Raw genomic sequence first — 12,517 nt, forward strand, 5'->3', positions numbered from 1 at the left:
AGTTATTTGGAAATTTTGGATAAGCAAAATGTGCTCCTACCTCTTATCTCTTCATATACTGTGGGATATTTTCCTTCCATTTAGTCTTTTAAATATATACAGCTGGTACTGCTCTTCTCACTGTACCCTGAAATCTGGCTGTGTGTTGTAGTTGCTGTCCCTAATTGTAAATGGCTGTCACTGAAAGGATTAGAGGGGTGGGTGGGTGGGTGTAGCCACATGAGGATGGCTTTCAGTTTCCCTTTAGCAGTTTAAAGTATGGTGCTAAAAACACCAAGCTCATGGGTTTTCATCCTGGACTTGATGATCCTTGCGGGTCCCTTCCAACTCAGACTATTCAGTGATTCTGTGATTTTAGGAACAGAATCAAGCCAAAATGAAGAGAATCAGGAAGCTCCCTGCTGCCATACCCAGGGAGTGGCAGATCAGCCTCAGCTGATGCTTTAGGGTGCTGCTGAGGAGTTTCCTGACTGGTGCTCACGCGTGACTCAAAGAGCTGAGTCAGCAGGAAACTGCAGTAGTAAATTCAGTCTGGAGCATGGAACACGGAATTCCAGGCTGAGTCAGTGCAGCAGCTGTTACTGTTGCCTCGGGAGGAGGCGCTGAAGGAGGCTGCTGTCCTGGCCCTGACTAATGCTGGCTCAGGCTGGCCCCTTCTGTCCCAGCAGCCTCCAAAAGCTCTGCCCAGCTGGAGAGGCAGGAGCTCAAGTAGTCTGAACTGACACAGTCAGAGCCATCTCTCTCTGTTGACCTTCCCATGTCACAAAAAGGAAGTAGAACCTGTGCTTTGTAATCCTGGTACAAAAGAGACTGGAGAAGGCCAGCTATTTTCCAAACTACCTCTATAAAAATAAACCTGTAAGGGAAAGCTCCTGTTTTAAGGGCTAGTGAACATGAGAATATGTACTCCTAAAGCTGAGGAGTTTGATTCATGACATAAGTATGCATTTTAGACTAGCAGGGCTGTTAGAATTTAAACTGCATGCACAAACAAGACTTCAATTTTAACTGAGTTTTAAGGTGGTGAACAGAACAGTTTTTTATCTTCGAAAATCTTATGGGTTAGAATGGACCTTAAAGATCATCTCATTCCACTCCCCTGCCATGGGCAGGGTCATGTTCCACCAGACCAGGGTGCTCCCAGCCCCATCCAACCTGCTGCTTCAGAACTTTGAAGTGACTAGAAGAGGCAGTCTGTTTTCCTAGGAAGTGGGGAATGACAGCAGCAAACCTTGTTTTGAACTTTTGCAAAGGTCAGCAATTGATTAAGCTGATTCAGAAGCGTGTTAAGAAACGGAATAAAACTGTTTAAAAATAGTTTGGCTCTTCAAGCATTAATTCCAGTTACACTGCTTAATAGATCTCACAGCTTTGGAACTTAACACAAGCACTGTTTTAAATTGAATTAGTTTTTAATTCCTGCTACTCCTCCACTAAGCCTAGGCTTAGTACTTCAGATTGACACTCCTTTTCCTGAACTCCTGGTTGTTACATAGGCAGTTAGGAGTTGTGAGCTGTGCACGTCACCTTAAACTGTAACCTGCTGTTAGAGCTGGTCATGTTCTCATCTCTTCTGCCAAGAGCCACCAGAGACTGCAGCTGTGAACAAACTGCAAATTGTGCTATTGGTTAATCAAGGAATAACAAGAGTACTGGTTTTTAATTCTAAACTATGCAGCATAAACAAGAGACTTGTCTAATTTCTAAACATACTGTTTCTCTGTACATGGCCTGGCTCAAATGGAATGCTTCAGGACACAACATCAGCCTGATAATGTCTTTCCTTCCTAATGTCTGTTTAGGTACAGTTGCTGGCCTATATTTTTTTGAAATAAAAGCTAAGAGACAGTAAAATGGAAAATTTATTAGTGCAAGTTGGTCAGTCGGTTTCTTCCAACAAGTACATAACAGCATCCCATGCTTTAATGCATTATAAACAAACCTGGTCTAAGATAAGAAAAGTTGGACTTGTTTTGGAGTAACAATATGTTACATATTGTCATCGTCTGACTCATCTTCCTCTTTCAAAGATTCCTGTTTAAAAAAAGAAAGTATAATTAAAGGATAGTCTAACAGTTGTTTTATAAATCAGGCTACAATAAACAAGTTTTGCTGCAGCTTCACAACCCTCTCACTGTGTCCAAACCCTTGTAGTCAGCAGGACAGCTCCCATCAACACATTTACTTTTGAAGGAGAAAGGCACCATGTGTGGCAGCCTGTGAATTAAGAGTTTCTGAGAGCAAGAACTATCCCTGGGTTACATTGTAGCCTTCCCTATTCCTCCTTCCCAGTAACACCAGCTAACACAGAAGGGATGTGTGTTGGAATGATACCTTTTCCAGGCAACTCAACAGGTTGTCAAGTGAAGCACTGAGACAACACCCAAGTCAGAACTTACCTTGGCATATTTTTCTGCTTCTTCTCTGATGTCTTTGGGAACAATTTCATGTTTTCCATTGGTTACTGCCAATAAAAAGAGTATGTCTTAATTACAATTCACACAAGGACCCTGACATACAGAGTGAATTTAAGAAACAATGTTTTACTTTAGTTACAAAAAGTTATAAATTTTCTGGAGTGGTATAGAAATTACAGAAATGCATTACTTTCTCCAACCCAGCTGAGTTCCAGCTCAAAAGCTTTATCCTTTACTTCATCGTGAACTATGTAGATTCTGAAAAGAACAGAGAAAGAACAGATTAGAACAGACTAAATATACTAACAGGCTAAATATACTTTGTTCCTGTCACAGATTTCTTCTGTTAAAGTAGCCTTATGATTAATAGCTCTCCCTGTGCCTTCTCCCCGCCAAACACCATCAGAGAATTTTCCAGGCTTAACTGCTAGTCTAAAACACTTTAAATCATTACAGCCAAGATGCAGGTTGAGATGTTCAAGCTGCCCTAACTACAACAAACATTAAGATTTAGATACTGCAGAACCAAGGCTGCATCATCACTGCTTCTGCTAAATCAGTTATAATACAGCTTGGAGTGTCCTGCATTTCCCCCTGTAAATCTTACTTCAGTTTACACTTAACACTAAATCCCACCACCACAGTATCTTGTGTCTAATTAGAAGTCTGTACATAAGATTTCCAATGTGGTGCTTATGGCAAACATGGAAATGGAAATTTAAACCCCAAGTGGTATCATAGCATACACAGTGCCTCCCAGACCAGTAAAGTCACTGCTTAGGCTGTGGGATAGAAATGTTACACTGCAGTAACAAAACTGATGTGATTTCATCCTGTGGCAGAACACATAAACAAACTGCAACAATCCTGAGCTGAGACACTCAAAACAGCAGAACTCACAATAACCTGTGGCTTCACTGTTTGAGAAGCCTGTATTTTGTACTTCCTAGCTTGCTTCAGAAAGCACTAATAAGTCAGAAATTGAAAAACACCAGCTATTCCTACCCAACATGGAAACCTTGGAGATGATGGAGGAAGGCAGGATACCCTCAGCACCACACTAAGTACTTCCAGTGGAAGTACTGTGAAACAAATAAAAAGTCTGAAGTGAACATTGGTGTCCACGGAAATACCCCTCTATGCTTATAGACCCTCCTGTCTCTGTTAGCTTTCTTATGTTTCTTATGTTCAGCTGATTACAAGACTTTTGCAACAAAGTGTACCTTTACAAGCTCCTGCAGAAATCTCTGCTCTGGACTGTGCCTAGTATTTTAGGTTTAAAAGTTATTAAAATCTTTGTTATCTTGCTAAATGCTACTGAGGAGCTGAATTTGAGCTGAAAAACAGAACCCTGTCTAGCGCTGCTGGTGAGTTTGAGCTGAAGCAGAACTAGAACAGAAGTATTTTCATTATTAGAAATTATTTTTAAATGTCTAATAATACAGCTATACTGTATATATTCCTTTAAAGAAGTTCTACTTTGCTTCTTTCCCAAGCACTTGAGTCTTTTTTTTTTAGGGTGGGTCCAGGACCTCAGCATCATTTGCGGACAGCTTCTCTCTGAAGCATCAGGTCATTGTTCAAACAACTCTTACTTCAGAACCAGGATGCCAAGGAGTCTCCCCTCCTCTGTCACTGGTCTAAGTATTTTAAAACCAGGGATTGGAGTCAGACAATTTAACACACGATACCCAATTTAAAAGGAACAGCCTGAGTTTGAAGCCAAAGCAAGCTCACCAGTCTGGATTTTTGTCAAGTTGAAAAAACGGGTTGGAGACTTACATTTTTGCAACTTCTTTAACAACATCACGGCAGGTCATTTCCTTCATCTGTAGGCAAAAGACACACAGATATAAGATTTCTATAAGGAGAATACAAATCTTCCACAAGGCCAGAATAGGAGAGGCTGTGCATGTGCCTAATGAGCTTCATGTTCAGTAGTCAAAGTAACAGAAAGACCAGAACCACATTTCTTCTCTACCGTGCATCTTTCAGCCTGCTCTATGCAAGTCATTCTTCCAGGGAATAATATTACAACTGAAAGATTCTGTGAAAAAAATACTACTTGGAAATTCCCCAGTTTAAAGCACTCATCAGCTGAAATCTTAGAAGCTACACAGGTGATTTTGGCATCCTAAAAGCCTGACTTGTTCCTAGATGCTTTATGCTCAACTGATATAAAATAACAATGAGAGGCACCGTATTTTCACATGTAATATTTGTATTCCTTCTAGGCAGCACAGTAATACTTTTGGTCTTACCAACACTTTTACAGGCAATTTTGGGTTTTAAGTAATGCTCCAAGAGGAGAATATTGTTTAACAACCAACTGCCTGCCTGAGCAAGGCATCAGCATCTCAATTCATATTTTCTCAGTTATATCACAGTCTTTTGGCAGCTTCACAGTTAATCAGAACAAAGTCTGGTGCAAATTTCCATGACATAATAAACTTGTGTTTTATAGGTCAACTTTTCTGGCCTATGAAGCAGTAATATATTCTACATTCCATTAATGCAATTTACCATCTCTTCCAATTCCCAAAATGTTTTCAAACCCTTAGTATGGAAGGTAGTTGTGAGGTACTGGTGAAGGGATTCAGATGACAAGAGTTCATGTGGAGTGTCACAGCCCTTTCTGGGGTGAAGCAACGGGCCAGAGAAGAAATGCCTGTGCCTGGTTAGAGAGATGTGCCACCACAGTCCCATCTGGAGAAGGTCCCCAAACAGAGACCCACTGCCTTTGTGACACTCAGTCCAAATGTAACTTGTGTCACACAGACATTTAAATGATGATGTGTACTCATGCATATCAAGTTAGCAGTCAAACGGGAAACCCTAAAGCTCTACTACTGTCATGCATATTTACAAGAGAGAAAACTGAAGCCAGTTTAATTTCTGCCGTTATCCCATCCCAGGTATGTTAATTCTGCAGACAATGAAAGTAAACAATGTGAACAGTTTTATCCCACGAGTTAATCATGATTGTGTCCATATATCAGAAAGTTGTAATAGTATCAGAGCTGCAGGAGATCAAGAGACTGAAGCAGTCTCCACACAGCTACAAGTTTTCCCACCGCTGACTTTACTGACATAACATGCAAGAGATGTGATCAGTGCAGGGTTTTCTTCTTGCACCCTCAGCTACATGTGGGTTTTACACACTGTATCCTCCCCAGACACAGGATCTGCTCTGCAGTCCCCTAAGGCAGGTTTAAAGTCCTGATTCCCTGCTTGCCTCTTCCTTTCCACCGGGAGTCATCTCTTCCAACAAACAAATCTTAGCTTACAGGCTCCTGTAGGCTCACCCCACAAAACCTTTTGTACTTCTGGTTTTTTCCCATCTTAGCTTTGACAAATTCATCTTGTCAGAATTAGCCACGACCTGGAAACCTGCCCAGTCCTCAGTGAACAAAAGGCATTGGCATGCGGGGCTGGACTCACCCCACAGAGCTGTGACAGGATCCGACACATTATGGGGGACACTGCAAACAAGCCCCTAAATCAACACCTGCAGCTGGGCCCTGTTGTGCCACACCTCTGTTCCATCTACTGCATTCTACAGGCTTGACTGTAAAGTTCCAGTAATTCACATTATTAACTGCAGAAGTTTTTGAAAATCCCAGCACTGCACAGAAAATTAATTATTTGCAGTAGATTGTGTGTAACCCAACACAGCGCTGTCTTTTGCCAATGTGCACACCTGGAAATTGAAATTATGATTTCCCAGATGCCGCAATTCCAGTATAAAGATCAAATGATCATGTAGGCTTCTCATCTTTAATTTGGTATTCAAGCATCTGATGCAGATTCAAAGCTGAATGAATCGAGTCTAGAACATTCTAATTTTTCCTCAATTTTTCAGTCATGGTGCTACAGCACCATAAATAGGCTATTCTTAAAAATACAACAATCATATAAACTCTGAACCTTTCCACGAACAGCTGTGACATCCCTCTGCAGACCAAAATAAGATGCTAACAGAGTATCACATAAAAATTACATGAGACAGACCAGGAGAAGGATTTGGTTCCATGTTGTCTCCAACTCCAAGGGTGTCAGATACTAAAACACATGAGGAAGATGGAAATCTTTCAGGATTCTAACATAACTTCAGTGAGCTACAGGGACACTTCAATACCTTTTGGTTGTCTTCTCTCCACAGACCAGTTTGTCCTTAACAGGAGCAGCCTTTTTGAACTTGTTAAACAAAAGAATCATCTAAAACCTTTGGGAAATAATAGATATAGCACCCTGCACAATGCTGCCCTATAGTTTTCATTCAGAATGAAAAACAGATTTATACTTTTATATTCTCTCACTTGGCTCACTGGCAAATGTACAAGGAAATATTTCACCCGCTTCTTCTGCATTTTATGTATTTTAGGCACCCAAAAGGTAACATAATAAACCAGGAATATTTGTCTTGAGACAGCACAATGATACTGTAAGACCATACCTGAAGTTTTTCTATCTCTGTTTTTGCAGCCTGCCTGGCTTTACCAATGGCACAACCCCAATAACCCTAAAAAAAAAAAAAAAAGAAACACACAATATTCAAATTTAATTAAATACTAGACCCTCTACAGCTCTTACTGTCACTTAGCACATGACAAGCTCACCCTACTCACAGTGAGAGGCTAAAGAGTAACCTTGGTATTGTTCTCTCTTGGGGCACATCCCCAAATGGTTGAATAGAGCCCAATTACTACATCAAGTACCACCACTGCTGATAGAAAAGAGATGTGCTCAATAATCCCAGGACAGAAACTTATCAGCTCAAAATGTTGTAATAGATTTTTTTAGTTGCTATTACAGTAAATGGAAGAATAAACTAGAATTAGTTTGAAGAGAGAAGTTCTACAGGAACTACAGAAGCTCTACAGGATCCAAACAAACCCCAAACTAAACCCACCTACTGTGCAAACGTAATTGCAGTGTAAGCACATAGAAATTAAGCATTTCTATTTCTCTCAACAGCCATGGTCCTGGATGTACTGCAAGAAAATTTTAAAAGATCCAACAGTATGTGTGTGTATCAACCTGTGTGTTACTCACAGCTGAAAATGCAGCACTAACAACAATTCTAATTTGATTTGGTTTGCTGTTGGCAGGCCAGAGAAACAGCCCTCTCTTACCTGAAGTATTTAGTGAAGGGGTATCACTACAGTTCTTGCCTTTTTGGGGCAGTGCACAGGAGTTTTCATTGGACATAGCCAGATGGAATGAACTCCCAAATTTCTGAGAGACAAGCTTTAAACTCATTTCTCAGACTGCAGTTCTAAGAAATACACGTTTGTTTAACAAGGACATGCAAACAAGCAGCAGTGATTCACCAGAGATCTTCCCAGGCAAAAGGAGAAAACAACAACAGCTGTTTTGGACCAACACTTACTATTTTCCCAACTAGGAACTTTAAGAAGGGGAACTTCTGCTAAGATGGAAATATTTTTGACACACTCACGTATGAAACTCCTGATGGATCAATCATGTACAGTTGTGCACCATCATCACTATCATAGGACCCCAACATGAAACTGGAGGAGAAAAGAGAAATTAAAAACTGTCCTTCTACCAACACACACAGAACTACAGAGACTACACCAGCTCAGGTTTCCTACACCCTTCCTGGAGAAAAACTCCTCCTGTCCTGCTACACTCTATTGAGCAATTTGCCTCAGAACAGCACCTGCACATTGCCAGAAACATTTTACTGATCAGTAACTTGGCAGCATATCTGTTTATCAGTCCCTTTGTACTAGAATCCCTCAGGAGTTGTAACCTGCTCTTTAGGTGTCAGGGCAAGCAGGATGATTGCAGAGGGAAGTTCTGCTTTCACCACTGTCACAGCCTTATGGCACAAACCCTTAAACTTTAAAAACAAGGGACAAATTGACCAGCTCTGTAGAAGCCTAGCACAGTGTTATGGGAATCTGAATTCTTCACCTGAGGTTTTAGGCACACACAAAAAGAAAGAGGAAGGGAATCTTTAGGAGATGAACTGTGGGTTACTAATTCCAGGTTTCAAAAAAGAATTCAAGACAACCGAAATAGTTCCAGCAAGCATGAACCAAAAGATATTTACAAAGAGAGTGTGTCTGCAAGACTCACCTGCACCCAAAAGGCCTGACAGCACTGTACAGGGTGTAGGCATGCACGTACATGGCCACTCTGTCTGCAAGATGCTGCGTGGAAAAAAGGAAAAACAAAACACTGGAAACCCTTATTTACAGAAATAAAGAATAAAATGTCATTCTCGTGTCAAAAATAAAAGCCAAAACCCCTGAGAACTGCACTTTTCTTACCTTCAGGGGGATGTCATAGCCATAGTTAGACCTAAAGTTGGAAGCCTCTTCCCGGGCGATGTCCGCCAAGGAGCGGGCGTCTGCCAGGAGCCCCGCGACTGCCTGGAACGAGAGTGTGTCACCAGCACAGACACACCTGGCAATAGCCCATGATACTCATTCTACAGGGCAATTCAAACTGCCCACCTGCCACCAACCTCACTACATGCCAGTGGGACTATACATTAAAAGAGTTTTTCTCTGGGAAAATCAATAACCGAAGTTACCTTCGTGTTAAGGTAACTACACCAACTCAATCAATGCTTCATATCATGTGTATTCACCAGGTTTCAGGCATTTCTCTCACACAGGAACCACTCCTTGACACTGTTCTGACATCAACAGTATGGACAGGCCAGTCCTCCATACACCAGTCTTTAAGGAATTCAGGTGATTCTTACATTATTGAGAAGAAAATCTTGTATGCAGCATGTTTTCCCTTAACACACCTTATTTGGTAACTGGGTAAAAAAGTACCATTTTAATACTTGTGTTTATATTTACAAGCTTGAACAACTGGAAAAGCATTTCTAAAAATTTAGAACAGCTTCAAGCTTCTATTTTAAGTTTGGATTTTACTTATATATGTTTTTGTGCCAAGAATAACAGAGAACAGTAAAATACCCACTGGCATTTCTGACTGTACATAGACACATTAACATTACTTTCTTAATCTACTTGGTTTTGATTCTCTGATTCATGAATTTGTCCTTTTGGGGGGGGGTCACCTTACAATTTATGCAGCTCTAAAATGAAATGGCACCTTACCATCCCAACGTGTCGGTCGACATTGAAGAGACGTTTATTGGACCCCTCTTCATAAAGCTTGGACAGGACTAATTTTTCTACTCCAAAGACAACACCATCTTTGCATCTTATCCCAATTGCTGTACTGAAAGACAAGAAAAATGTCAGTTTCTCACACACAGTGTAAAATATGTAACACAGAATTACCAAGACAGAAGAAACAGTGACATGATATCCCCAAAAGTAGGTTTGTCACAACTCCTGCACTGAAGACAACAAGGGGATGGAACTAAATGGTCTTTAAGGTCCCTTCCAATCCAAAAACCATCCTGGGATTCTGTGATTCTAATCCTTATCTGGAGCCTGTGGCTACGAGCAGACGCCTGGGTGACCTCGTCCATGCCCTGCCAATCCATCCTGCTGCCCCTAAAGCACAGCTGGGATTTTCACTTCCCAACATTCCTTCACACACACTCCAGGGAAGAGAGACACTCCCAGAGCAGCTGATGCAGCTTCAGCAGCACTTGGATGTCCTCCATGCCTTGAGGAATCCCTAGGAAGCTGATACATTTACAAGGAAGGCCCTGAGCGTGTCAGTCTTTCAGCACCTCAATCCGCATCCTTAAAATGGGCTTTTAGATCAGAACTCATTTTACCACCACAGTTTTACCCGCAATGCCCTCGTGTTTCTCTAGTCCAACAACACTGCTTTAAAAGAGGCCAAAAGAGCAGATATTTGATGCAGATATTTGTATCTTACCTGCTATTCTCCACAGCTTTCATAGCATATTCCACTTGAAACACTCTGCCATCTGGAGAAAATGTGGAAGCTGACAGGTCATACTGAAGAAGAAGACAAAATACTCAGCAAGAAAAACCCACATAATATCACAGCATTTTTAGATCAGGCCTATTTAGTTTAAAAATTCAAGACTATCACTGCCAGAGATGGTGTAAGTCCCCAGAGCAGGCTGTCCCCTAACATAAGATGCAGGAACAGAAGAAAACAGAGACTAAAAGCCAGGAGAGGCCATTTCATCAGTGCAGGATGTACCCACACTGCAAATCCAGACACTGCACAGATGTGAAATCACTGAGCATTACCCAACACTCAAAACCTACGTGAGCTTTTGCCTGCCTTTACATTTCATAGAATCACAGGATGGTCTGGGTCGGAAGGGACCCTAAGGATCATCCAGTGCCACCCCTGCCAGGGGCAGGGACACCTTCCCCTATCCCAGGCTGCTCCAAGCCCCGTCCACTGCCAGGGCTCCAGGGGCAGCCCCAGCTTCTCTGGGCACCCTCTGCCAGGGCCTGCCCACCCTCACAGCGGTGAATTACTTCCCAATATCAAACCTAAATTTGCCCTCTTTCAAATTGTACCCATATTATTCTTTGTCATATCACTACAGCTCTCGACCAAAAGTCCCGCCCCTGCTTCCCTGTAGGCCCCCATTTAAGTTAAACTTATGGATCACAGGAATATATTTGAAATGCATACAAGTATATTATGTAGAGGAGCATAATAAGTGCATTATCCCGGAGCCCGCCCCGCCCCGCCGCCGGTTCCCCGGGCCTGCCGGGCCGCAGTGACTCAGCCGCCCGCAGTGCCACGGGGCCGCAGCGCCGCCGCGGGCACGGGGCGGCCCCGGGTGCGGCGGGGGCCGTTCGGGGCGGTCGGGAGGCCGCGCTGTGCCCGAGCCGCGGCCGCCGCTGCCGCCCCTCACGCCGCACTCACCCCGGTGCCGATGGAGCTCATGGCGGCGCCGCTCCCAGCCCGTCCCGCGCCCACCGCCCAGCAACGCGCGCTCCCATTGGCCGCCGCGCCGCCCTCCCGGGATGACGTCACCAAGCACTACGTTAAATTACATGTAAAGGGCCCTGTTCCCAAGCGCCCGGCTAGCTCAGTCGGTAGAGCATGGGACTCTTAATCCCAGGGTCGTGGGTTCGAGCCCCACGTTGGGCGTTCCGTTTTTGGGGCCTCTTGAGCGCCACAACAGGAGAGCCGGGACAGTCCTTGTAAGTGATCAATAAACGCTGCGTCAGTGGGAAAATCAGCTTTTATTATAAACGATCTGCATGCACGAATGGTGTGGAATGTGCACCATCAAAATCAGCTTTTATTATAAGTGATCTGCACGCAGGAATGAAACGTGCGCAATCAAGTGGGAGCCGTGAGGAGCTGGGGGGTGACCACTGAGCACTGGATCCCAGAAAATTTAATTTGTTTTATAAACGATTTGGATGCAGGAAGCAGAGGGATGTTAATCCAGTAGAGCTCTGGGCTCCCATGCAGGTAGAGAGGGATCACAGAGACACTTGGATAAACTGGAGAGCTGGGCAAGCACCTGCCATAGGAAATGTAACGAGAGCTAGTGTGGGATTCTCCACCTGGGATGGGGCAACCCTGGTTAAACACACAAACTATGGAAGGAGAGGCTGGAGAGCAGCCAGAGCAGCCCCACGGGAAGGGATCTGGGGGGTTTATAGCCGGAAAATATCCTTGGCTGTGAGGGTGGGGAGGGCCTGGCCCAGGGTGCCCACAGAAGCTGTGGCTGCCCCTGGAGCCCTGGCAGTGTTCCAGGCCAGGTTGGACAGGGCTTGGAGCAACCTGGGATAGTTGAAGGTGTCCCTGCCCTTGGCAAGGGGAAGGACCAGATGTTCTTTAACTTGCAACCCAAACCATTCCAGGATTCTATGGTTGGGTTTGATCCATCAGTGGAACAGGCTCTCCAGGGAAGTGCTCACAGCGTGTGAGAGGTCAAGGAGCATCTGGACGATGCTCTCAGCCATTATGGTTTAGTTTATGGTAGTCCTGCAAGGAGCAGGGAGTTGAACTTCATGAGCCTTAGGGGTCCCTTCTGACTTGAGACAGTCTCTGATTCCATGAAAAAGGAGAGGAGGGAATGAGATAAAGATAATTCCCCCATGGAGCAGCTCCTGCTGATGCAGCACGGACACAGGCAGACCACGAGGGGCTTGTGCATATTCCAAACCCCTCCTCCAGTCAGC

The 12,517-nt window shown here is 43.6% G+C and overlaps 1 protein-coding gene and 1 non-coding gene across 3 annotated transcripts; one reads left to right on the forward strand and one right to left on the reverse strand.

Moving 5' to 3' along the window:
• Positions 1–1,844: 1,844 nt before the first annotated feature.
• PSMA3 (proteasome 20S subunit alpha 3) lies at positions 1,845–11,326 on the reverse strand. 2 transcript variants are annotated; one of them, XM_042046944.1, is made up of 11 exons: positions 11,244–11,326; positions 10,266–10,348; positions 9,527–9,650; positions 8,720–8,821; positions 8,526–8,599; positions 7,879–7,951; positions 6,874–6,939; positions 4,200–4,246; positions 2,608–2,675; positions 2,400–2,464; positions 1,845–2,034 (listed from the first exon to the last, which is right to left on the reverse strand). In XM_042046944.1, exons 1-11 carry the CDS (start codon positions 11,262–11,264, stop codon positions 1,990–1,992), a joined length of 768 nt encoding a protein of 255 aa, XP_041902878.1. In that variant the 5' UTR covers positions 11,265–11,326; the 3' UTR covers positions 1,845–1,989. The 2 variants fall into 2 exon arrangements, with proteins under 2 accessions (XP_041902878.1, XP_041902879.1); XM_042046945.1 differs by lacking the exon at positions 11,244–11,326 and adding an exon at positions 11,007–11,069.
• Positions 11,327–11,398: 72 nt separating this feature from the next.
• Positions 11,399–11,471, forward strand: TRNAK-CUU. Its single transcript has one exon. It is a non-coding gene; the product is annotated as a tRNA-Lys (tRNA).
• Positions 11,472–12,517: the final 1,046 nt, after the last annotated feature.

This window comes from Corvus kubaryi, unplaced genomic scaffold (assembly GCF_017639235.1).
Source record: "Corvus kubaryi isolate FWS band 111438036 unplaced genomic scaffold, C.kubaryi_AGA036_p1.0 66, whole genome shotgun sequence".
Classification (NCBI taxonomy): domain Eukaryota; kingdom Metazoa; phylum Chordata; class Aves; order Passeriformes; family Corvidae; genus Corvus; species Corvus kubaryi.